General features: G+C 43.6%; 1 protein-coding gene across 1 annotated transcript in view; it reads left to right on the top strand.

Annotated features, from left to right (window-relative positions):
- Positions 1-16,445, top strand: part of ctnnb1 (catenin (cadherin-associated protein), beta 1) — a 39,022-nt gene extending 22,577 nt beyond the window's left edge. The window contains exons 2-16 of the mRNA XM_072510065.1: positions 4,662-4,717; positions 6,084-6,311; positions 6,728-6,981; positions 7,231-7,469; positions 8,428-8,629; positions 8,718-8,862; positions 8,948-9,051; positions 9,427-9,765; positions 11,076-11,234; positions 11,323-11,442; positions 12,541-12,691; positions 13,539-13,660; positions 13,827-13,887; positions 15,300-15,526; positions 15,676-16,445. Of these exons, the coding sequence (XP_072366166.1) occupies positions 4,705-4,717; positions 6,084-6,311; positions 6,728-6,981; positions 7,231-7,469; positions 8,428-8,629; positions 8,718-8,862; positions 8,948-9,051; positions 9,427-9,765; positions 11,076-11,234; positions 11,323-11,442; positions 12,541-12,691; positions 13,539-13,660; positions 13,827-13,887; positions 15,300-15,508 (2,346 nt within the window). The 5' untranslated portion in view covers positions 4,662-4,704 and the 3' untranslated portion in view covers positions 15,509-15,526; positions 15,676-16,445. The remainder of the gene's footprint in view (positions 1-4,661; positions 4,718-6,083; positions 6,312-6,727; positions 6,982-7,230; positions 7,470-8,427; positions 8,630-8,717; positions 8,863-8,947; positions 9,052-9,426; positions 9,766-11,075; positions 11,235-11,322; positions 11,443-12,540; positions 12,692-13,538; positions 13,661-13,826; positions 13,888-15,299; positions 15,527-15,675) is intronic.
- The last annotated feature ends 6,978 nt before the right edge of the window (positions 16,446-23,423 follow it).

Here is a 23,423-nt window from a genome sequence, read left to right as displayed (position 1 = left end):
TGTTGTGGGATTGGCAAATGGACAGAAATATAGAAATACTTCTGGGTGGTGGTGGCACTGTGGTATTGTCACTGGACTAGTCATCCAGAAACCCAGGGTAATGTTCTGGGGACCTGGGTTCGAATCCTAGCACGACAGATGGTATAAAAATCTGGTATTAAAGGTCTAAGGAGTTATTGTTGTAAAAGCCCATCTGGTTCACTCATCTCCTTTTGGGGAAGGAAATCTTTTGTCCTTAGCTGGTCTGGCCTACATATGACTCCAGATCCACAGCAATGTGGTTGACTCTGAAATGGCCTAGTAAGCCACTTAGTTGAAGGACAATTGGGGATGGGCAATAAATGCCTGATGCCTGCCCAACCAGCGATACCCACATCCCATGAATTATTTTTTTATAAAGCCTGAAATGTATTGGATTTACTCATTCCAGTAATGTATGGATAGGTTTCTCGATGCAAGAGTTTGCCATGCTCTCCCACTCCCCACAACAGTACTGTGCATTTATCTGGTGTCGTTAACATTGTGGAAGATAGGGCAGCACGGTGGCGCAGTGGTAGCACTGCTGTCTCATGGCACCGGTGTCCAAGGTTCGACCCCGGCCCTGGGTCACTGTCCGTGTGGAGTTTGCAGATTCTCCCCTTTGCGTGGATTTTGCCACCACAACCCAAAATTGTGCAAGGTAGGTGGATTGAACACGTCAAATTGCCCCTTAATTGGGTACTCTAAATTTATAATTTAAAAAAACATTGTGGAAGATGTTGAGAGATAGTGGGGAATGTGTGTATGGGATCAAATATGACACCAGGTTTGCAAACAGTCTGGATTAGCATCAGAAGGTTGCCAGGGAGGGAGTGGGGCTAGTGGCAAAAGACAATAGCTTTGGTCTTTCCAATATCTGGGTATAGGAAATTTCTGCAGGAATTGCACAATGGGCCCTCAGCAGGTCCAGCATGTTGCAGGTTACTGCACTTGACACCTTCCGCAGTGAGCGGTTTAAGTTTAATGACAATTGAATATAGATCAGTGAATTCCCCAGTGGTTTTGTAGACAAATGCAGTGTCTTGCTGAATTAGATGGGAATAGTGAGGCATTTGTGATTGTTTCCTAATCTCTACTTCGTTATCTGATTGTGGCTGACAGCATGCCTAGCCCTGCTGTTGTCGGGCTAGATAAGCGAAAATCAGTCTGGTTTCTATTTTGGATTTCTACCCAGTGAAAAGCGTACATGAGTTGTGTGCTTTGCATACAGCCGTTTGCTGTGAAGGTGCTCGAGGAAAGCAGTTGCTTGGACAAAATGGTTGATGGTGAGATTGTCGCCCACGGAGTAAACAGTTTCGAAAGAGAAAAAAGGAAGTGTTTCAGAAGGGCGGTGATATGACTCATGCCTATTGATAAATATTAAAATATGACTTGTGTTGCCAACTAGTGTTAAGATTATGGTTCTTAAGTGCAGTGCCTGTCATTCATATAGTTCAAGACAATAGGGTGCCACCCATATTGGGCAAATACTGATAATTTGCCGGTGCCATAAATGAAGCTTAAACTCTTGAGTACAGCAGTTATTCTGGACAGTGCAAGCATTCCAGTTTCAAAACTTGTGACAGTCTGGCTACCTCTTAAAACAAATTCTGGGCTTCCATCTTTTAAAAAAGTTAAGATATAGCTGAGCTATCATCCTGTGCAATGTTTCAAACTCTGGAGCCCAGCAATTATTCGTCATACTGTAAATAAAGACATCCTGAGAGCAATTGTAACTATTGAAACAGCTGATGCCAAGTTTCTTCAGCTGTTCTGTGGTAGTTGCTTGGCCTGTGTATGTGGGCCTAGTGTTTGTTGAAGGTGAAGAATTAATTTTGTTTCTTAAGAATTTGCTATATGAAGAGCAATGACTATGGTAGCGTAATGGTAAAGTCGGCATCGTCACAGATGACCATAGGCTGCTTTCCCCTTTTTGGGGGGAGGAGCTGACTGGTGGTGATTTAACCTGTGGATCAGCACAACTTAGACGAGGGGCAAGGTTGAGAAGGCAGGGCCATTATGAATAACCTCATAGCGGTATTGTTACTGCGCTAATAATGCAAGGACCCGCATTAATGCACCAGAAGCACAAGTCAGCCATTGGTGGAATTTCAATTCAATTGTTTAAATGTGGGGCAGCACGGTAGCACAGTGGTTAGCACTGTCACTTCACAGCACCAGGGTCCCAGGTTCGATTCCCGGCAGGGTCACTTAGACGAGGGGCAAGGTTGAGAAGGCAGGGCCATTATGAATAACCTCATAGCGGTATTGTTACTGCGCTAATAATGCAAGGACCCACATTAATGCACCAGAAGCACAAGTCAGCCATAGGTGGAATTTCAATTCAATTGTTTAAATGTGGGGCAGCACGGTAGCACAGTGGTTAGCACTGTCACTTCACAGCACCAGGGTCCCAGGTTCGATTCCCGGCAGGGTCACTGTTTGTGCGGAGTCTGCGCGTTCTCCCTGTGTCTGCGTGGGTTTCCTCTGGGTGGGTTTCCTCCCACGAGTCCTGAAAGACATGCTGTTGGGTGAATTGGACATTCTGAATTCTCCCTCGGTGTACCCGCACAAGCGCCGGAATGTGGCGACAAAGGGCTTTTCACAGTAACTTCATGACAATGTAAGCCTACTTGTGATAATAAAGATTATTATCTGTGATAAAATGCTACCTCAATGAAATGAAACTACCAGATTGGAGTTAAAAGCCCACCTGGTTCAAGGCAGAATATCTGCTGTCCTAACCTGGTCCTAAAGGCCAATGGTATTTTTTATTAGTGTCACAAGAAGGCTTACATTAACACTGCAGTGAAGTTACTGTGAAAATCCCCTAGTTGCCGGCGCCTGTTCGGGTACACAGGAAGAATTCAGAATTCAATCCACCTAACAAGCATGTCATTCGGGACTTGTGGGAGGATCGGAGCACGCGGAGGAAACCCACGCAGACACGGGGGGAACATGCAGACTCCACACATCAGTGATCCAAGCAGGGCATCAAACCTGGCTTCCTGGTGCTGTGAAGCAACCATGCTAACCATTACTGCCATAATTAGGGGTGGGCAATAAATGCTGTGGTGCCCACATCTCCAAGAATGAATTTTTTAAAAGGTAGGTTTGATTAAAACTTTACTCTGTTTTGTTTGAACAGACCCTTGAACTGGAGGATTTCTTGCGCAAAATGTAAGGGTGCTTCTGTAATTAGGGTGATGTTTGTCACTGCAAGTGATGACTAACCAGTCAAGGCAAAACTAATTGTCATGTATATGGTAGAACCATGACAGTCAAAGTCATGGTGATAGAGGTTTGAGCACATTCCAAGCAGTAAACAGTCAGATTTTGTGTGACTGCTTTCAGCTGTATCATTCTTTGTCCTGTGGGACTGCAAAAGAAACATAATGTTGCAGTGATTCTTTGAGGTTGGAATTCTGTAATATGGCACTTGTATGCTTGGGCTTATGCTGGATGTTATTCTTTCACCGTGGTACAGATTGGTAATGGGAGTAGCCAGGTAAAGCTACAATGGGTTTCCCTAAAATAATAATTATTTTCTGGGCAACAGAAGGACAGTTACAATTGGGCAGTCTTCATTAGAACCAAGGTTAAAAACTCTGTTTCTGGTTAATTGGCATGCTTGTGTAGAATGTCTGCTGGCATGACTAATTTGATACTGCCAGTGGGACTGCACCCAAACTGAATCCTAATGATGCATTTAAATTGGAGGAAAGTTTCTAGTGGATATAAAAGCAATCCAGTTACATTCTGTGGGTTGGATTCTATAGCAATAGGATCTATTTAAGATCATTGCCATTCAGCAGAGTTCATGCACCATGGCAGATGGGATAGTGGGAGAAAGAGAACAGTGAAGATATGTAAATCCTACCAGGAGCAAAAATAGCTTTTCTGCTTGTATGGAGATGGGCAGGAATCATTTTTGTCTACTTAAACTGGAGATGCAGCTGCAATACACTTTGGTTTTGTCAACCTGTCATAATTGTATTGCTACCTGTGTGCTCAATTTACAAATTTTAATGTAAAAGGAAGAGGAGAGACATTATCCATTAATCCTTATATTTGTACAAGACCTGGGCAACACAGGTTTTTTTTAGATGTTTGAAGGCCAAATAAGACATTGAATAGAGATCCATCAATGCTGGCTTAGTTTAACACTTGTAGAAATTCATCTGTTGTGTATTTCAGTTGCCTTGTTGGACTTGATTGCATTATAAATTTGTTTCAAAACTTTCATAAAATTCGTGCTGGACTTAATAAAAATGTATATTTAATGATGTGTGCTGTCATGGTAGAGTAGCTTTAAAGAAACCAACCCATCACATTATAGTAGTTCAGAATTACACACCTGATTGCTCATCTTATGAGGCTCCATTGTATTTGCTTCTACAATTTTATGTAAATTTGAGTATTACAGTTATGGTGTAAATCCAAATTCTCCCTCAGTTACAGCTTAAGGAGAAAGGTGGTGGTCTGGAATAATATCCCAAAATGATTGTTTGTTTATCTCCACTGATGAACTTGTATATTCCAAGAAACCTAGCTGAGCTGTTGATGATTTGAATTGTTGGCAATTTTAGTAGTGTTTAATGCTAATTTTGTTTGCATTTAATCCGCTGTCATCTTTATTTTAGGTATTGGAGGTTAAACAACTGTTGAGGCTGAATTGAACCGAAGATGACTACCTCAGGTACAGTATTAAATATATTTCCCGTAGCTCTTCTGACCCTAGATGTTCAGTATTTCCATAGGCCTTGACACATGAAAGCAAATTGAGCGTCTGTGTGCATATTAGTGTAACATTTCTATTTTTGCTTAACATACCTTCTGGAGAGTACTTATTAATGTTAGGTTGACTAATACAGCCTGGAGTGTGTCAGTGCTGTTTCCTGGGAAACTGGGTCAGATCATAGGCAAAAATACTTTCAATCTGTGCACCCCACCCACATTCATAATACTGATCTTGACAAGGTAACCAGTGCTACACAGCCAAAAGTAACACAACTAACATTTTATCTTACTCTAATGTTAAAACATTTGTGTTCTGCTCAGTATTTTGAAGTATTGCTTTGGGCACATGCATGCAGTCTTTTCAAATCACTAGTCTGTACCGAGGAATCTAGCCAAAACGAGGAGATACTTGGACTTTTTAAAAATCTACCTAGTTCGTGAGACTACAAAGTATATCCACTTGAGAGCGTATGACACTACTGTCGTCCGTTTGCCATCGTGAGGCACTTGGGTAGCGTCCCTTGTAATACCAGCTTGCGTGATATTATTTGAAGGTTTCATAACCGTTTGACCAGAAAGGTGGTGTAAATGGATGTGAAATTATAAGTACAGCAGTTTATTCTCTATAATGTCTATTTTTTCAAGGCAGATGAAAATACAGTATGCATTTATAATACATTTAACGTGAGCGTATAAATTTCGGGTGCAAAATGGGAGGCTGCAGCAAGCATTGGAATAGTGGACCTGAAATTGATAAAAGACATAGTTGATTGTTCAGTGGCAGACCGGCAAGGCAGAACCAGGCAATGCTATGCAGTTGGCAATAGGCAATTTTTATGATGGAAAAAAAGGGCTTGGAAGTTGATGTTGAGCTTGCAGGCAGCATGGCTCAGCTCTAGCCAGGGACTGGGGTTGAACTGGTAGCAAGTGAACAACGTTTGTGACAGGATGAAGGCTGATGGCTTCAGTCTTCCTAGTATTGAGCTAGAAGAAGTTGTGCATTGTCCAAAGACTGATGTCAGACACGCAGCATCACAACACAAGCAGGGTATAAAGGTGAAGAAGCAGAAGTGCATGTTATAGTGTACAGGTGAAAACTCCCCTCGTAGTTTTGGGTGATGCCATCAAGGGGCAACCAGTATGTAGGTGGGGAAGAGGCGAGGATAAAGGCCAGATCCTTGAGCGACTTGGCACAATAGTAGGGAGAGGTGATGAGGTTGCCATTGCTGGAGATGCTCTGACCAGCCTGATAACCAGAGGCTGCATGTTTTGAATAAATTAACGCATCTCTAAAGCTCAATTTCTGCCCTTTCCCCTGACAATAGCCGATTTGATGGAATTGGACATGGCCATGGAGCCAGACCGTAAAGCGCAGGTCAGTCACTGGCAGCAGCAGTCGTACTTGGATTCAGGTATTCACTCTGGAGCCACAACTACAGCTCCTTCGCTGAGTGGAAAGGGCAATCCAGAAGAGGAAGAAGTGGATACCAGTCAAGTGCTATACGAATGGGAGCAAGGCTTCTCTCAGTCCTTCACGCCAGAGCAAGTAACTGGTAAGTCTCTGATTTTTAATTGCTATGAACCATGTGCTTGGGACTCCAAACAGTAAATTGGGATGTGTTGGTAGTTGATAGGTTATGATGCTGTTTTCCTCCCCCCACGCCTCTAGTTTAAGTGGAGAAATAACTCCATCCTTGATGCTTTTCATTATAAGGTACCTGGATCTGTATCTAAAGTGTTGTAACCTGCGAGGCTACAGACCATGTGCTGGACAATGGATTAAAAAGAACAGCGAATTTCCCTTTTCTCTTTGGCTGATGCAGACATGATGGGCTGAATGGCCTCTTTCTGAACTGTGACCTTCCTATGAAGTTCTGTTAGTCTTGAATGAAGTAACATTCTTGGAGTTACATTTAGATTTTTATCTATTTGGTTTGCATCATTTCTTTTTGTTCTATCCTATTGATAGATATAGATGGACAGTATGCTATGACAAGAGCCCAGAGGGTTCGTGCTGCCATGTTTCCTGAAACACTCGATGAAGGCATGCAGATCCCTTCAACACAGTTTGATGCTGCTCACCCAACCAATGTGCAGCGCTTGGCTGAACCATCACAGATGCTGAAGCATGCTGTTGTTAACCTAATCAACTATCAGGATGATGCAGAACTGGCTACTCGTGCTATCCCAGAACTGACAAAACTGCTCAATGATGAGGACCAGGTAGAGTAACTTGTATAGCATAATTAACAAGTTTTGAACCTCGACAATCACTTTTATCATCGTGACTGAGAGACCTGCTAAATATTTAGACTGATTACCCTTGTGACTTTGGTTTAGTGACCAAAAGTAATTTTACATCTTGAGGTCTATTTTTTAAATTCCTCTATAACTTTGAACTCTTCAGGTCTGATATCTATTGTTACTGACTTTTCTTTTCACCTCCCCCCCCCCCCCCCCCCCCCATTCTAGGTTGTAGTAAACAAAGCTGCTGTGATGGTTCATCAGCTGTCAAAAAAAGAAGCCTCTCGCCATGCCATTATGCGGTCTCCTCAGATGGTATCTGCTATTGTCCGTACCATGCAGAATACCAATGATGTGGAGACTGCACGCTGCACTGCTGGGACTCTACATAACCTGTCTCACCATCGCGAAGGGTTGCTAGCTATCTTCAAATCTGGGGGCATCCCTGCCCTGGTGAAAATGCTTGGGTAGGTGTTAAGACTTTGGATTAGTGTTAGTTCATATTGAATGTATCTATGGTTGAGTTTTCTGTTAACAAAGTTTCTCTTCCCTGCAACTGATGTTTCCAAATATGTTAACTGTACTGCTATACTATTTTTTTTCTTTCCAATTCTCTCTTTTCCAATTAAGGGGCAATTTAGCGTGGCCAATCCACCTACCCTGCACATCTTTGGGTTGTGGGGGTGAAGCCCACGCAGACACGGGGAGAATGTGCAAACTCCACACAGACAGTGACCTGGGGTCGGGATCGAACCTGGGTCCTTGGTGCTGTGAGGCAGCAGTACTACCCACTGTGCCTCCCAGGATTCTGGTTTGTGCTTTGGATTCTCTGTGCGAGGACGAGAATAGGCCAATTGCTACTCCCCATCAGGGAGGAAATCAGCATCCGTTTGTTCGATCAGATCCTCCTGACTGATTTCTCTCTTCTCTCCCCCCTCCCCCATGTTGTTGATTAACAGGCTGCCTCAACGTTATGATGGGTTAAGCCTTCACTCGAGCAATAAGTACTTAAATATTTTGAAATTAACTGTTTTCACAGTAGCACAGTGGTTAGCTTTGTTGCTCAGGGTCCCAGGTTCGATTCCCGGCTTGGGTCACTGTCTGTGTGGAGTCTGCACGTTCTCCCTGTGTGTGCGTGGGTTTCCTACGGGTGCTCTGTTTTCCTCCCACAGTACAAAGATGTGCAGGTTAGGTGGATTGGCCATGCTAAATTGCCCTTGATGTCCAAAATGGTTAGGTTGGGTAATGGGGTGGACTTAAGTGGGGTTCTCTTTCAATGGGCTGGTGCAGACTCCACCCAATGGCCTCCTTCTGCACTGTAAATTCCATGTTGAATCCGGAAGATTTGTTCGTGCACTATTTCACAGCATCTAATTAAGATGTCTTTGTTTAATAGACTGAATCATTTTCCTATTGTCTTTGTAGGTCTCCAGTGGATTCTGTCCTTTTCTATGCCATAACAACCCTTCACAACCTGTTGCTGCACCAGGAAGGAGCCAAGATGGCAGTGCGCCTAGCTGGTGGTCTGCAGAAAATGGTTGCCTTGCTAAATAAGACCAATGTCAAATTTCTGGCCATCACAACTGATTGTCTACAGATATTGGCGTATGGCAATCAAGAAAGCAAAGTAAGACATTTGAAATACATAATTTTTAAAAATCCTGAAACAATTCTGTTCGCCTCAATTGTACTAAAGGGACTGTTTTGTTCTGTAGTTGATCATTCTGGCAAGTGGAGGGCCCCAGGCACTTGTGAACATCATGAGGACCTATACCTATGAGAAATTGTTGTGGACCACCAGCCGTGTGCTCAAAGTTCTGTCTGTTTGCTCCAGTAACAAACCTGCAATAGTGGAAGCTGGTGAGTGCTTGAGCCTTACGGAGTTATTCCTGCTGAATTCGGACAAATAACAACTTTTAAAATACTTTCCACTTCTTCTTCTCAGGTGGTATGCAGGCTCTAGGGCTGCACCTTACAGACCCAAGTCAGCGACTGGTTCAGAACTGTCTCTGGACTCTTAGAAATCTGTCAGATGCTGCTACTAAGCAGGTAACTATTTGTTAATTTTAGTGCATGAATGAAGGAAGTAAATTCACTGTTAAATGGTGACCATAGCAGTTCTTTTTAACTGAACAGTTGACTGCTTTTAAAATGACTGTGTACTAATGCACTCCTTTGCGCAAGTGATTAGATTTTTGAAATATGCTTCTGTCCAGAGAGAATAAAGGAAGTGGGGTAGATTATGCTGTTCGGAGCATTAAAACCGAATAACAATTTGATGTGATTAGATTGGTGATCATATTGAAAGGAACTGGCTTTAGTATTCAGATAGCCACTGCTTGGATCAGCTTTGTTTATTTTCTATACCAAATACAATGAGAATCCTGTTGCGTTTTTTAAAATTACTGCCTTGTTCTGTTTCAGGAGGGAATGGAAGGTCTCCTAGGAACCCTTGTCCAGCTCCTGGGATCAGATGATATTAATGTTGTGACATGTGCAGCAGGTATCCTTTCTAACCTGACATGCAATAACTACAAGAACAAGATGATGGTCTGCCAGGTTGGCGGTATTGAGGCGTTGGTGCGCACTGTCCTCCGAGCTGGTGACAGAGAAGACATCACTGAACCTGCCATTTGTGCTCTTCGCCATTTGACAAGCAGGCATCAAGATGCAGAGATGGCCCAAAATGCTGTACGCCTCCACTATGGGCTGCCTGTAGTGGTTAAACTGCTGCACCCTCCATCACACTGGCCTTTGATTAAGGTAATATCCCAAAACATATTTTCTTTAGCTGAAAATATTAAATGCTATGAAAAGCAGATGGACTGCTGTTTGTAGTGTTTTGGCTCCTTTAAAAATCTCCTACCTCCTTTTTCTCCCTGCAAGTTTACTTATTTTTGTAATGTGGAACTTCCTCATCAAAAGCTACAGCTGGTTTAGCACAGTGGACTAAACAGCTGGCTTGTAATGCAGACAAGGCCAGCAACGTGGGTTCAATTCCCATACCGGCCTCCCTGAACAGGCGCCAGAATGTGGAGACTAGGGGCTTTTTGCAGTAACTTCATTGAAGCCTACTGTGACAATAAGCTATTATTATTAGCTGTCTGATTTTCTTGCCCTTTGTCCCTCCCACAGTAAGCATTGGGTGGTAGCAGACCCATAATACTCTGATAACTGGTTTTCCACTTGTAAGTTTGATATTATCTGACCTGCAGAGGAGTTTGTAACAGCAGCTGATTTTTTCCTTGCCCTGTGTCTACATGTGCGTGTGCAGCAGCGTTAACTTACTAGGAATCCTAATGGTCCTTCCAGGCCTTTTAACCTCAACCTCCAGGTCCTGAAGCCACCAGTAGGGCTCCTAATCTCAGCCCAGTGAAAATCAGGTGACTATGTATTGAAACCAGGGGTTTCCTGGCTGGTTCAGAACACTTACACGGTGGAATTGGAAGAGCTAAGAGGATAGTTTATATAAATCTTCTGGGATAGAAACACACTCAATTTTAACAGTTAAGGAATCTGTTTTCTTGTTTTAAAAATAAAGTTCATGGTAACTTCAAGTATGTCTTTGGCTGAAGTTTTTCCGAATATAGTTCCTATGATATGGGGAAACTAGTTTCCATCTTGTGTTCCGTAATAAAAGTTAAGACATTTCCTTTATTTCAACCCACAGCAATGCTTTCTCTAAACTGCGCTGCCAGGTTACTACACAGCAACCTGAAACATTCTGTACACAAGTAGGCCACTTTAAATTACTGCATGGATGGTCAATAGAATTTAACGGGGTTGTTAGCTGAAGAAAAGAAAGAGGGAATATTGATTCACATCCATCAAATTTATCTATGATAACATTTTAGCAATAGGTGGGAAATTGCTGCTGAATCTGAAAGTCCTTTCGGAGACCTTCTTGAAACGATAGTGCTTTTGTACTATTTTGTTCCTCCATAGGATGTGATTGTTGGTTGCAAGGCCAGCATTTGTTTGTTTCCCCTAATTGGCCCTGCGAATATTGAAGGTTTTGCAAGACTATCGCCTGAACACATTTAATGGCTTCTGTGGCTTGCTCTTTTTTTAAGGCTACCGTTGGTCTCATCCGTAACCTGGCCTTGTGTCCAGCTAACCATGCCCCACTTCGTGAGCAAGGTGCCATTCCAAGATTGGTTCAGCTGTTGGTTCGAGCTCACCAAGACACCCAGCGCCGCACATCAATGGGAGGCACACAACAGCAGTTTGTGGTAAGCATATTCTGGAATATCTACAATGGTTATTTCTGAAGGAGAGTGGAATCTGCATTTAGAATCTTCCCTGGCTTTTGTTTGGTAGGAGGGAGTCCGAATGGAGGAGATAGTGGAAGGTTGTACTGGAGCCCTTCATATTCTTGCACGTGATGTTCACAACAGGATTGTTATACGAGGACTCAATACCATTCCGCTTTTTGTGCAGGTAATTTATTTTGCATGCTTTCTTCCTTTGCATACTCTCCAGTGGATTATGGGTCATAATCTGGCACTTGGTCAACTGCCCATTATAGTTCTCATAGAAAAGTTTGCGTTTTGGTGGAGGTGGGTGGCATGGGGAAGGTGGTTAAAAACCATGCTGAGCTCCACCTCATTTTACCCTCGTTTGACGTCCAACTCCTACAATGTCCTTTCCATATGTGTTCCTGCAGAGGAGTCAGTGGAGTACTTTGACCATTACATCTCCCTTTCCTAACACAAACTGCCTGAAATAAAAGTAATTCAGCACTGACTAGGGATTAAACCATTGACGATGTTTCTAATCTGTATGGCTCATGCATGTAGTGTAAACATATTGAATCTGGGTGCTTGACATGTCTGTCTCATGTTAAGCAAATTCTGTTTCCACATTGAGCAACTGATAGTGAATCTACATTCACCACTGGAGCCACTGACTTAGTCCAGTTATCAACAACACTTCTGCATAGACAAAACCTAGTTCTCTACTTGTAAGCATGGTAATTTCCCTGAAATCTTGAAAGAAAATTGCAAAGCACGTTACAATCAATTACGTTCTTGTGAAGTGTTGCTGCAGTTGCAATGAAGGAAACGTGGTAGCTCATTTTATACACAGCTAGCTCCCAAAGCAGAAGTGTGATAATGACCAGGTAATCTATTCTTAGTGCTGTTAATTGAAGGGATAGTTAATAGCCAGACCACTGCAGATAACTCCCTTGATTCTTTGTAACATTGCCATGGGGTGTTTCACAAGGTCTTCGTTTAATGGAGATGATTTAAAAAAACCCAGCTATTGTGTGTAAGTGGACAGTTGCATAGTTGGGAAAGAGATGTAGGTATCACAGGAAATTGCTTCTGGAATGGACCTGCTTTGTAGTTGGAAATAGTATCTGCTACGTTTGGTTACTGTAGCTAACTGCAAAAATAATTGGTGATCCACTTGACAATTGATGTGCACACTTGTTTAAAATTGAATTCTAACTTCTTAACAATGTAAAGTGCAGTAGTGCTTTTAATAATAAAATGCAAAGAACCACGGGCTTAGTTATAAACTTTTTCCTTGTAGCTACTGTACTCTCCGATTGAGAATATCCAGCGGGTTGCTGCTGGTGTGCTCTGTGAATTGGCTCAGGATAAGGAAGCAGCCGAAGCTATTGAGGCTGAAGGGGCCACAGCTCCTCTGACAGAACTGTTGCACTCGAGAAATGAAGGTGTAGGTGAGTATATTGAAATGGCAAACCTGGTTTGTTGAGTAAAGGGGTGCATGATTAATAGGATGTCGCAGTTGATTATGCAAAGCTTGTATGAGAGAGAATGATTGAAACCTGTTGAGCCAATCCAACATGATTGGTGTGTGCAAAAGCACCAGGAATTCCACAGGCCGAATGTGAATTTCTTATTGGAACAAAGTTTAAAAATTTTTTTTAAAAATGGACCGTAGATCTCGGGTCATTCAATCTCTGACTGATGCCAATGTGACTACAGCACATCAGTAGGCTTAAGCACTGGCTTAAAATTCTGCACCATGCACTTCACACCAATCCAAAGCAACAAACTACCAACATTTATAAAAAAAAAAAAAATACATTGAGTACCCAATTCACTTTTCCAATTAAGGGGCAATTTAGCATGGCCAATCCACCTAGCCTGCACATCTTTGGGTTGTGGGGGCGAAACCCACGCAAACACTGGGAGAATGTGGAAACTCCACACGGACAGTGACCCAGACAGTTGATATTTCAGGTTGATGAGCTTCTATCAAAATCTGACACATTAACTCCATTTCTTCACAATTGCTGAGCATATCCAGCATTTTGTTTTTATTTTAGCTTTCCAGCATCTGCAGTATTTTACATTTTGACCATTTTGTTTTCATTGTCAAGATGGTCTGCCTATTCATTTTTGGCTGTTCCTTATTACATAAGATATACAATGTCTCCAATAGCTTTGTGTTTGTTCAGATTGTTCCCAAGAGTATGCAGAGGTTAAAATCTTCTTGGAACTGAATTTGTCAAATGGGATAAAAGTATAAACTGTAATGAAGTCTAATTTGTATTTATATAGCTACCTATGCTGCAGCAGTATTGTTCCGTATGTCTGAGGACAAACCGCAGGATTATAAGAAACGCCTGTCTGTTGAACTTACAAGCTCACTGTTTCGGACTGAGCCGATGACATGGAATGAGGTGAGCGTCCCAGTTTGTACATGCTTATTTTTCTGAAGAATATTTAACTTTGCTTTAAAATACTTGAACTGAAAGTTATTTTGTGTATTGATTTGGTGTGTTGTATGAGAGAACGCACAGAAATGGCAAATATAATTTGGTTTTTTCAAAATTTTGCTCTAAACAGGCAGGAGATCTTGGAATTGACATGGGAGGCCAAGGTGAACCTCTTGGATACCGTCCAGATGGTGTGTATACTTTATTACCAGTTGTTTTTTTAGTTCAGAAAGAACAAAGATGTTAAGTATTTAAAATAGTTTAGAGAAATGGAATTCGGCAAATTGCTATCGGTCCAGTTATTACATTCCAGCAAGGTTCTTGAATAATAAACAGCTGAGCTAGAAATTCGTTCTCTTCTCCTGAAGTGGTGACATATCTAATTTCTATGGCCTGCAGCTCAGCTCATTTGAGCTGCTGTTTTAAAAATTAAAGGGGCTGCTGTGCCTAGGAACAGCAGCAAATCAAGAGCCACTCTAAAGACAACTTTTGTTAGTGTGCTAAGAGATGGAAGGTACAGCATTGTCACCTGATGTTTAACACCAAGTTTGTTTGTATGCATTCTTACTCTGGCTTTATTTGAACAATAAAAGCGATTGTTCAGAAATTGTAGCCACCTCCATGCCCCTGTCCAGTGTTGTCAAATTCCAGAAGATTTGTGATCTCTGATTCCAGTAGGACTGGGGCATTAATGTGCTGAACTGTAGGGAAAGGAGGCCAATTTGGAGAAATAGAGTAGGATATCAAAGAAAAACATTGACGGGCAGATACTGAACAGTGATAATTAAAGGAGGCAGATGAAAAGAGAAACCAGAGAGCAAATGCAAAAGAAAATTGGGGATATGGATTATCTTTCAGCAGAATATAAATGGAGTAATTTGGGTAAAATGAAACCTGAAGAGATTCTGGCTTGCAATAGAAACCTCAATTTCAGGTCTTTTTATTAACGGTGACAGTGAAGTACTTCATTTTGGCGATGGTAACAAACTGGTGTTCATGAGAAACAGATGGAGATGGTTTTATCTTTGTGGAAAGATACCGTTTAAAGTTTTAATCTTCACAAATATGGGCTCCTAACTCCATATTAAATCTGAAATGTCTGGGACCTGAATGGTTTCAGAAATTACCAGAGACTGCATGAAGTTACTGACTTAAGCTAAGGAACTGACTTTTTTTCAACGACCCTCGTGATTACCACAGGTTTTCATATTTATATTGCAAGAGTAATTACTGGCCTTTGAATAATTCTCTGCATGCCTCCCCTGTATATAACTCATGGTTTATTGAATCACTGGTATGCTGCTGACAACAATGTGCTTTATATCTGTGCAGCCACTTTAGAAAAGAAAAGGCTGCTCTATTTGAACAATGCAGGAACTGTTGAGTGATGAATGTGGCCTTGGCCTTTCATGCTTTCTAACTTGGCAGAGCTGCTGGAAGCTGGAGGATATGAAATGTGTTCTCACACTTTTGATAGTTGCTGTTTTGTTATTGCCTCACATTGGTTCTCATTCTGCTTTTATTTCCCCCCCCACTCCCTCCCAAACCTTCTGCTTGGCCCGTTTCCCTTTTTGCTTGCCCTACCGTTATTCTGTGAATATAGATGCTAGCTTTCGCACTTACCATCCAGGAGGATATGGACAAGACACCATGGGTATTGACCCGATGATGGAGCATGATATGGGTGGTCACCACCCTGGTGCGGAATACCCGGTTGATGGGCTGCCAGATCTTGGGCACGCCCAGGATTTGATGGATGGGCTTCCCCCAGGTGACAGTAATCAGCTGGCCTGGTTTGATACAGACTTGTAAATATAATCTTCATAATAGGTATGGACATCATACAAACGTTATATTAACTAATTGCACCATTACAATTTCCACTTGAATCTTTGGGTAAAATTTGACTAAATTGATAACTTTAATCGTATTCTGTTATCGTGCTTTATAATGACCAAGTTTCTTTTTCTTTTCTGCAGTTATACTGTCTGAATGAACTTGCATTGTGATTGGCCTGTAGAATTGCTGAGAGGGCTCGAGGGGTGGGCTAGTTTCTCAGAAAGTGCCTGACACTAACAAAAAGCTGAGTTTCCTATGGGAACAGTCAAAGTAAACGTTTTGTTCTGGCCCTTTTGGTCGCGAAGTATTGGAGGGAATGGAATGGATTTGGAAATGTCTGCCTACTTTGAAGAACGCTCAAGATTGGATCAAGAGATGGAACTTATTAAAAACTCTAGCCTTGCCTGTTAACATTTTTTATTATTTTTTAAAAATCTCTGTAATGGTACTGATGTAGCTTGCTTTGAAGTAGAATAGACTAGTAAAAGATATTCCTTTTAACATAGTATTGTAGTGTTAAGTTATAGTGGCAATGTTATAGCCGTTCTTGATTTTTAATAACTGAAGTAATTGTGTAGAGCACTAATTCATAATAGATTTAATTGTATTCTGAAGTGTAACACTGTGTAGCTTTTGTATAAAAGAAATGTGAAATTAGATAAGTCCACTTGCAGTTACTTTTAATATGCTGAGAAATGCAAGCAGGTGAAATGAAACGTGTTTGATCAATATTGCTTCATTCTAGGGATTTTTGGGAGGGCTCAGTAGAACTGTCATTTCTGCAATGGTTGTAATAGTTTAATGAGAGGACACTCCTCCACCCCTCTCCCAAAATCTATTGTATCCTGCAACGCAGATGCTTCTTGGAAATATGCGGTTGTAGAAACAGAATTAAACTGGACTTATTTCATTATTGTGTGAGTGACTTGATTACTAGAGCTCCAATATTAGGTTTATATATAGTTTAAGGAATTTTGTCTCCTCTTAATTTCAAGTATGTACAAGTTGATTGAATAAAAAACGGTTGAAAATTCCCAAAATCTTTTTCTAGGATGCTTCATTCATGCACTGGATCCTTATGGTCTCTCTTTAAAGAGGAATTGACAGCGTGGCTAGTTTTGTCAAACATTCTTGGACATCTTAAAGTTCCATTAAAATTCATTTTACTGCCAGAATTGTTGATGACAGCTGTGCTTTCTTCCTATGAACAAAATATTTGCAAACATCTTTAATCAAATTAGTTGTAGCATCAAATGTCTTGGTCAGTAGCGGCAGTATGTAGACAGTACATTTTGGTGTGGTGTTTGCTGACCTCCATTTGAATGCTTCAGTAAACCTTGGTACTCATTGGGCCAGGTAATGAGGAGAGGGGTAAAGCATGATATTTCTATTCTGGCAGTTTTTGACTTGAAGGTTGCATATAGGCTGTATCGTATGATATAGTGCGTGGGATAGATATATTTCTGATCAAAAACTGGTCAACGGGATATGGGGAACAGGCAAGGGAGGTGGATTTAAGACCGGGAAGAGATCAGCCATGATCTGATTGAATGGCGAAGCAGGCGCGAAGGGCTGAATTGCCTCCTGCTCCTAATTCCTATGTCCTATAATCAGAACCATTACGATCTTTTGTTTTCATGGGTTGCACAGGTGTGACTGAAGCTGTGTGCTTTTAATCAATGTTCCCAAAAATTGACATCTTGTTGCTGATCCTAATTGACCATTGTATTCAGACTGATTGATAAAACCAGAGGTAGCAGCAAAAATCAAACTCTTCAGATCTCCTAGCCCATTAAATTCAATAAGAAGTCTTACAACATCTTCCTTGGGTGAATGGAGCAGTGCTCCGAAAGCTAGTGATTCAAAACAAACCTGTTGGACTTTAACTTGGTGTTGTAAGACTTCTTACTGTGCTCATCCCAGTCCAACGCCGGCATCTCCACATCATTAAATTCAAGTAAGAAATTGGAAAAAGATTGGCAACTGGAATAGCTTGATGTCTATGTGCCCATGGGCTGCATGAGTCGTATTACACGACTCGTGCTCTGACAGTATGAAAATGGCTGTGTGAGGTACTATTAGATTGTGATGTCCATGCAACTCTGGTTTTTGGGTGATGGAGAAGGAGATGCGCTGATCTTTCTGGTTAATTGCCTGTCATCAGCAGTGGGGGTATTATAGTTGGTCTTTGCATCAGGTGTGGGAGAAAGAGTAGCCGCCAAATGGTTCTTGTTCACCACTTACTGAGTTCTGTTTTGCTTCCCACCCTTCTAGTGATTTGGGCCCAGCTGTGAAGGGATGGGCACATTGACAAAATAGATGACAACTTCCATAAGTAGGGCAAAGCTTTAAATTCATGAATGGAGATGGGCAAATTTGGGGACTGTACCACTGCATTTCGTACGGAGGGTGGATGTAGAAGGATATCCCTTCTAATCTAGTAGTTTCTGTACCTATACACGTCCGAAAGAGCAAAATCTATTCCTGTTCAGGAGTAATGAAAGCTTTGTTGTGAAAGACACATGGGCTGTACAGACTTCTCATTTAAATCCGCATATCGAGGCAAATCTCCCAGAAACAAACCACACTTGGTTGTGATGATAAAACTTGCAGAAATGTTGACTGCAGCATTTTGTAATTTATGAAGAAAATGATGTAAAGATTTTAAAGTTCCTTAAGGGAGTCCAGTCTGTCCCAATGGTCCAGAGGTGACTATGGATATTAATTATTATTGCTAAAGCATAAGTGTGCATTTATGTTTGATATTTGAGCAGCAGATTGCAAGGAGCAATTTAGAATTACAATGCCCTATTAATCCTGCAGTTGTGACTTCCACAAACCTGTATCCTCCACTTGAGCCCCTACACTGAAGGAATGACACCTGTCAAAGGGTTATACACCAAAAATCGCAGGAAAATTCTCTCAATGTATGTTCTGTATTCTACTCAATCTTGGGCCGAGCATATACATGTCCAATCTCAGTCAGTGTCTTGTAAATGTTTTGGCTTTTCTACAAGCTTATCCTTTTTCTGCAGCTAATGGGAGACCTTGGTAGAAACATCCATTCCTAACTTTAAAAACAACATTCTAATAACGGAGACTTAAAACTGCATCATGATTTCACAACCCTAAGCTCTGCTGCTCATTGTATTTGGTTATATTTCAACAAAACTCTTAAGGACTTGAAACATACTGCAGCCAACCTCCATCCTGCACCTGCCAAAAGTCAAACCTAGACTGAAATCTCACCTGTCATCGTTCTTGGAAAATCTCTCAGTGAATATATTTTATAATGGGAGTCAATTGGGTTTCAGATGTCCAAAAATGTGATTTACAAGAGGCTTTACATAAAGGCAAATTCAATAAAATAACTGCAAGTATGACATATAAGATACCCCATGTGTTGGGCCTAGAGATGAAGTTGGTGGTTTACTTGAAAGTGGTGAGAATGAGTGAGGTGGCTGATCTAGATGTTGATGTGGCAGTGAGTTGTTTACCCATGTATGAACACTGCAGGAAGCAAAAGGGCACACAACATTTTGTGTGGTTAAGTAAATTTACAAATGGTGGGAGACATGAAGGCTGAGACTTTACCATAACACAGGAAATATCAAACTAAATAACCCCAAGGCAACAAGAGTTCTAGCAAAACTAGTTGATGGGAATAGGGGAGGTAACTTCGTTTGTTGGAGTCATACCTACCATAAAGATGGTTGTGGTTGTTGGAGGTCAATTATCTCAGTACCAAGATGGCAGTGCTTCAGGGTTGTGTCCGAGGTCCAACCGGCATCGTCAATGATTCCTCTGTCATGAGGTCAGAAGTGGGAACACCTGGCAGCACTGGTTAGCACTGCTGCCTCACGGCACCGAGGTCCCAGGTTCGATCCCGGCTCTGGGTCATTGTCTGTGTGGAGTTTGCATGTTATCCCAGTGTTTGTGGGTTCTGCTCCCCACAACCCAAAGATGTGCAGGCTAGATGGATTGGCCACGCTAAATTGCCCCTTAATTGGAAAAAATTAATTAGGTACTCTAAATTTGTTTAAAAAAAAGTGGGGACACCTTTTGACTTCTCAGCTGCTGAAGCAGTCCATGTCCATATACAGCAAGACCCTGGATGATGTTCAGGCTTGGGTTGATAGGTGGCAAGTAGTATTTGTGCTCTGCGAATGCCAGGCAATGACCATCTCCAACAAGAGAGAATCAAGCCATCTTCGGACATGCTCAAAACATGTGGCAGTGATTCACTGGCCTCCCCGTGCATCGCCCACATCTATCCTTTATGTACTCAAAAATCCTGCTAATCCGGGCAGCCATCATATGTGCCCTGTGAATTATTTTAAACCGAATAAGGCTTGCACATGACGAGGGCGCATCACCCTCCGCAGAGCCTCCTACTACATGGATGCCTATGATAGTGTAGGGGGAGATTCCCCCTCTCCCTGGCCTCATTGTACGCCTTCACCAGCAGCGGCCCCAGGCCCCCCCTCAAACCCAACCAGGCCCGATGCTTGCATCGCCCCCATGTCCTCCATTACCTTCCTCCTCAACCCAATAGGGGCCCCAATCCCTGCACCAACTCCTTGTCCAACCCGTCCAGAAACCTCTGGAAACCCTTACCCCCCCACCTCCCCGTCCCAGCCAGGAGCTCCGACTCAAACAATCTTCTGTAAAAAGCCTCAAACATCCCATTCATCTTCACTGGGTCCAACACCACACTTCCCGTCTTGTCCTTTACTCTACCAATCTCCCTCGCCGCCTCCTGCTTCCTCAGCTGCTCGCCTTTTTCCTATACTCATATACTGGCCCTCCGTAGCTGCCCCACAGCCTTCCCCCATGGACACTAATCCGAACTCTATCTGGAGCCTCTGCCTTTCCTTCAACAACCCTGCCTCCGAGTACCTCCCGTCCACCCTCAGAATCTTTCACCAGCCTTGCCATCCCTGCCCGCTCCTCCTCCCAATGCTCCCAAATTGAAATAAACGCACGCCCCACCCCCAACCACTGCCGTGAGTGCCTCCCACAGCGTGGCGGCTGTGACCTCTTATCGTTTAGCTCCATGTACCCCCGAATGGTGGCCCTCACCCGCTCGCACACCTCATCCACCAACAATCCCATATCCAGCCTCTACTGCAGGCACTGGGCTCCACCCTGGTCCATTTGCAAATCCATCCAGGGTGCCGCGTGGACGGAGACCACGATCGTCAAATACTCCGAGTTGAACACTCCCCCCAGCAACGCCTTGTCCACCACAACAAAGTTAATTCGGGAGTACACCTGCTGCACTTGGGAAAAGTCTGAAAATTCCTTCGTTCACGGCCTCCCAAACCCCCAGTGGGTCCAGCCCAACCCCCGCCATTACACTCCATAAATCCCTTCAGCTCCTCTCACTATTGCCGTCACCTTCCCCAACCTTGGCCAGTTCAAGCTTGGCTCTAAAACCGTATTAAAATCCACCCCCCTATAATTAACCGGTGTGCGTCCAGGTCAGGAATCTTCCCAGCACTCGCCTCATGAAATCTACATCATCCCAATTTGGGGCATAAACGTTCACCAGGACCACAGCATCCCCTCCAGCTTCCCACTCACTATAATGAATCTCCCCAGGGTTTGGCCACAATGTTCCCCACCTCGAACGCCACCCGCTTATTCACCAACACCGCCACCCCCCTCGTCTTCACGTCCAGTCCCGAGTGGAACACCTGTCCCACCCATCCTTTCCTCAACCTCGTCTGATCCCCTATGTTTAAGTGCGTCTCTTGTAGAAAGGCCACATCCGCCTTCAGTTTCCTCAGGCGCGCGAACACGTGTGACCGTTTGACCGGCCCTCACATTCCATTTGACCAGCCTGGTAGGGGGGCTCATGGAACGCGACCCTCCCGGCCCACCCTCGGATGTCCACCTTCCCCCTCCCCAAACACAACAACAACCATCCCCCTCCCCCTACCTCATGACAACCCCCCACTGCACTCCCATTAACCAGCCTGCCCAGTTAGCATAGCAGCCCCACCCAAGGTCTCCAAACCCCCTGACCCCTTATTCACCGTTGTAAAACAGAATTTATTATTGAGGCACAGGCGTCAATACTAGGGCAGCTAAATGAAAGAGATAGGGGGCTGGATTCTCTGATTCTGGGGCTATGTCTCCACGCCAGGGGGGTGGTGGGAACGGTGGAAAAAAAGGGGCAAAACGGCCACCGATTTCCCCGTTTGGCTGGGGGCTAGCATGCCGGCAGCGTAGAGCACCCGGCTCTAGCTGCCGATACGGCCCGGAGAATGGCCGGGTCCATGGCTGGGCATGCACATGGCGGTGACTGCTCGCGCCCTGGCCCACAAAATAGTCCCCCCACTTCGGCCGGCTTGTACGCCCAGACAACCTCCCCCACAGTGCCCCCAGCCCCTGATAATGTCCCCCCCCTGCCCGCGGATCGGCCCTCACCCCACTGTGGCGGCACGGGATGGAGTCCGCAGCCACCACGCCGAGTTCCCGATGGATGGGACCACACGCGACCCACGCCGTCGGGAACTCGGCCGGTTGGGGGCGGAGATCGGGCAGTGGGCCTCAGGCAATGCCCTGAGGCTGTCAATACGTCAGGCGGCTTACTCGGAGGGGGCGGAACATTGTGAAAGCGGCGCCGCTCCCGATTTGGTCGGGAACTCTGATTCTCCGGCCAATCGCCGAACGCGATTTCGTCATCGGTGACCAAAGAATCCAGCCCAGATCTTCAGGAGTGTCCTTTTTTAAAATTTAGAGTATCCAGTTCCTTTTTTTCCAATTAAGGGAAACGTTAGCATGACCATTCCACCTACTCTGCACAACTCTTGGGTTGTGGAGGTGAGACCCATGCAGACACGGGGAGAACGTGCAAACTCCAATTAGACAGTGACCTGGAGCTGGGATTGAACCCGGGTCCTCAGCGCCGTGAGGCAGCAGTGCTAACCTCCGGGTCACCGTGCCGCCCTAAGGAGTGTTCTAAAGGTAGATAGAAAGATAGGTCGAGAGATTTAGGAAGGGAATTCAAGAGCTTAGGATACTAGCAGCTGAACGTATGGCCACTAATGGGGCAGTTTCAAAGTCAGAGATGCACAAGAGGCTGGAATTGGAGGAGTGCAGATACCTCGAAGGAGTATGGGGCTGGGACAGGATTACAGAGATGAGGAAGGATTTGAAAACAGGGATGAGAATTTTAAAATCAAATCATTGCTTGGCCAGGAGCCAATTAGCTCAGCAAGCCCAGAGCCCAGGAAAACCAGAATTGATGTGAGTAAGGAGACATGGGTAGCAAAGGTTTGGAGGACCTCATGTTTATGGAGGGAGACCAGCCAGGAGTTTATTGGAATAGTCGCCTGGAGTAACAAACACACTGGTGAGGGTTTCAGCAATAGATGAGCGGAGGCATGGGCCAAGTTAGGTAATATTACAGAGGTGGATAATTGCACCATCACTAAGCTTGTGAACCGTCTGGTTTAGACTTAGACAGTTGCTAAGAGAATGCAGCTTGCAGTGAGGACCCGTGATAAAACAATAAAAGAATAGTTTGTCCCCAGCTTGTCCATTGTATCCAATTCTGGACAGCACCCTTACGGAAGGACGTGTAGGCTTTGCGGAGAGTTTAGGAGAGATTTACTGGAATGGTTTCAGGGATGCGAGATGGAGAAGCTGGGATTTGCTCTCAAAGTAGAGAGAAAACTACGAGGAGGTTTGATGGAGGCGCTGAAAACCATGACAGGTTCAGATTCAATAAATAGAAAGAAACTGAAATGGCTGAAGGGCCAATAACCAGAGGCACAGATTTAAGGTGTTTGGCAAAAGAACCACAGGCAACATGACGACAAACTTCTTTACACGACGAGTGGTTAGAATTTGGAGCTAGCTGCCTGATAGGGTGAGA

The sequence above is a fragment of the Scyliorhinus torazame genome, chromosome 6 (assembly GCF_047496885.1).
Source record: "Scyliorhinus torazame isolate Kashiwa2021f chromosome 6, sScyTor2.1, whole genome shotgun sequence".
Taxonomy (NCBI): domain Eukaryota; kingdom Metazoa; phylum Chordata; class Chondrichthyes; order Carcharhiniformes; family Scyliorhinidae; genus Scyliorhinus; species Scyliorhinus torazame.
The sequence above is the reverse complement of the archived record's forward strand: the minus strand, read 5'-3'. Positions and strand labels throughout refer to the sequence as shown.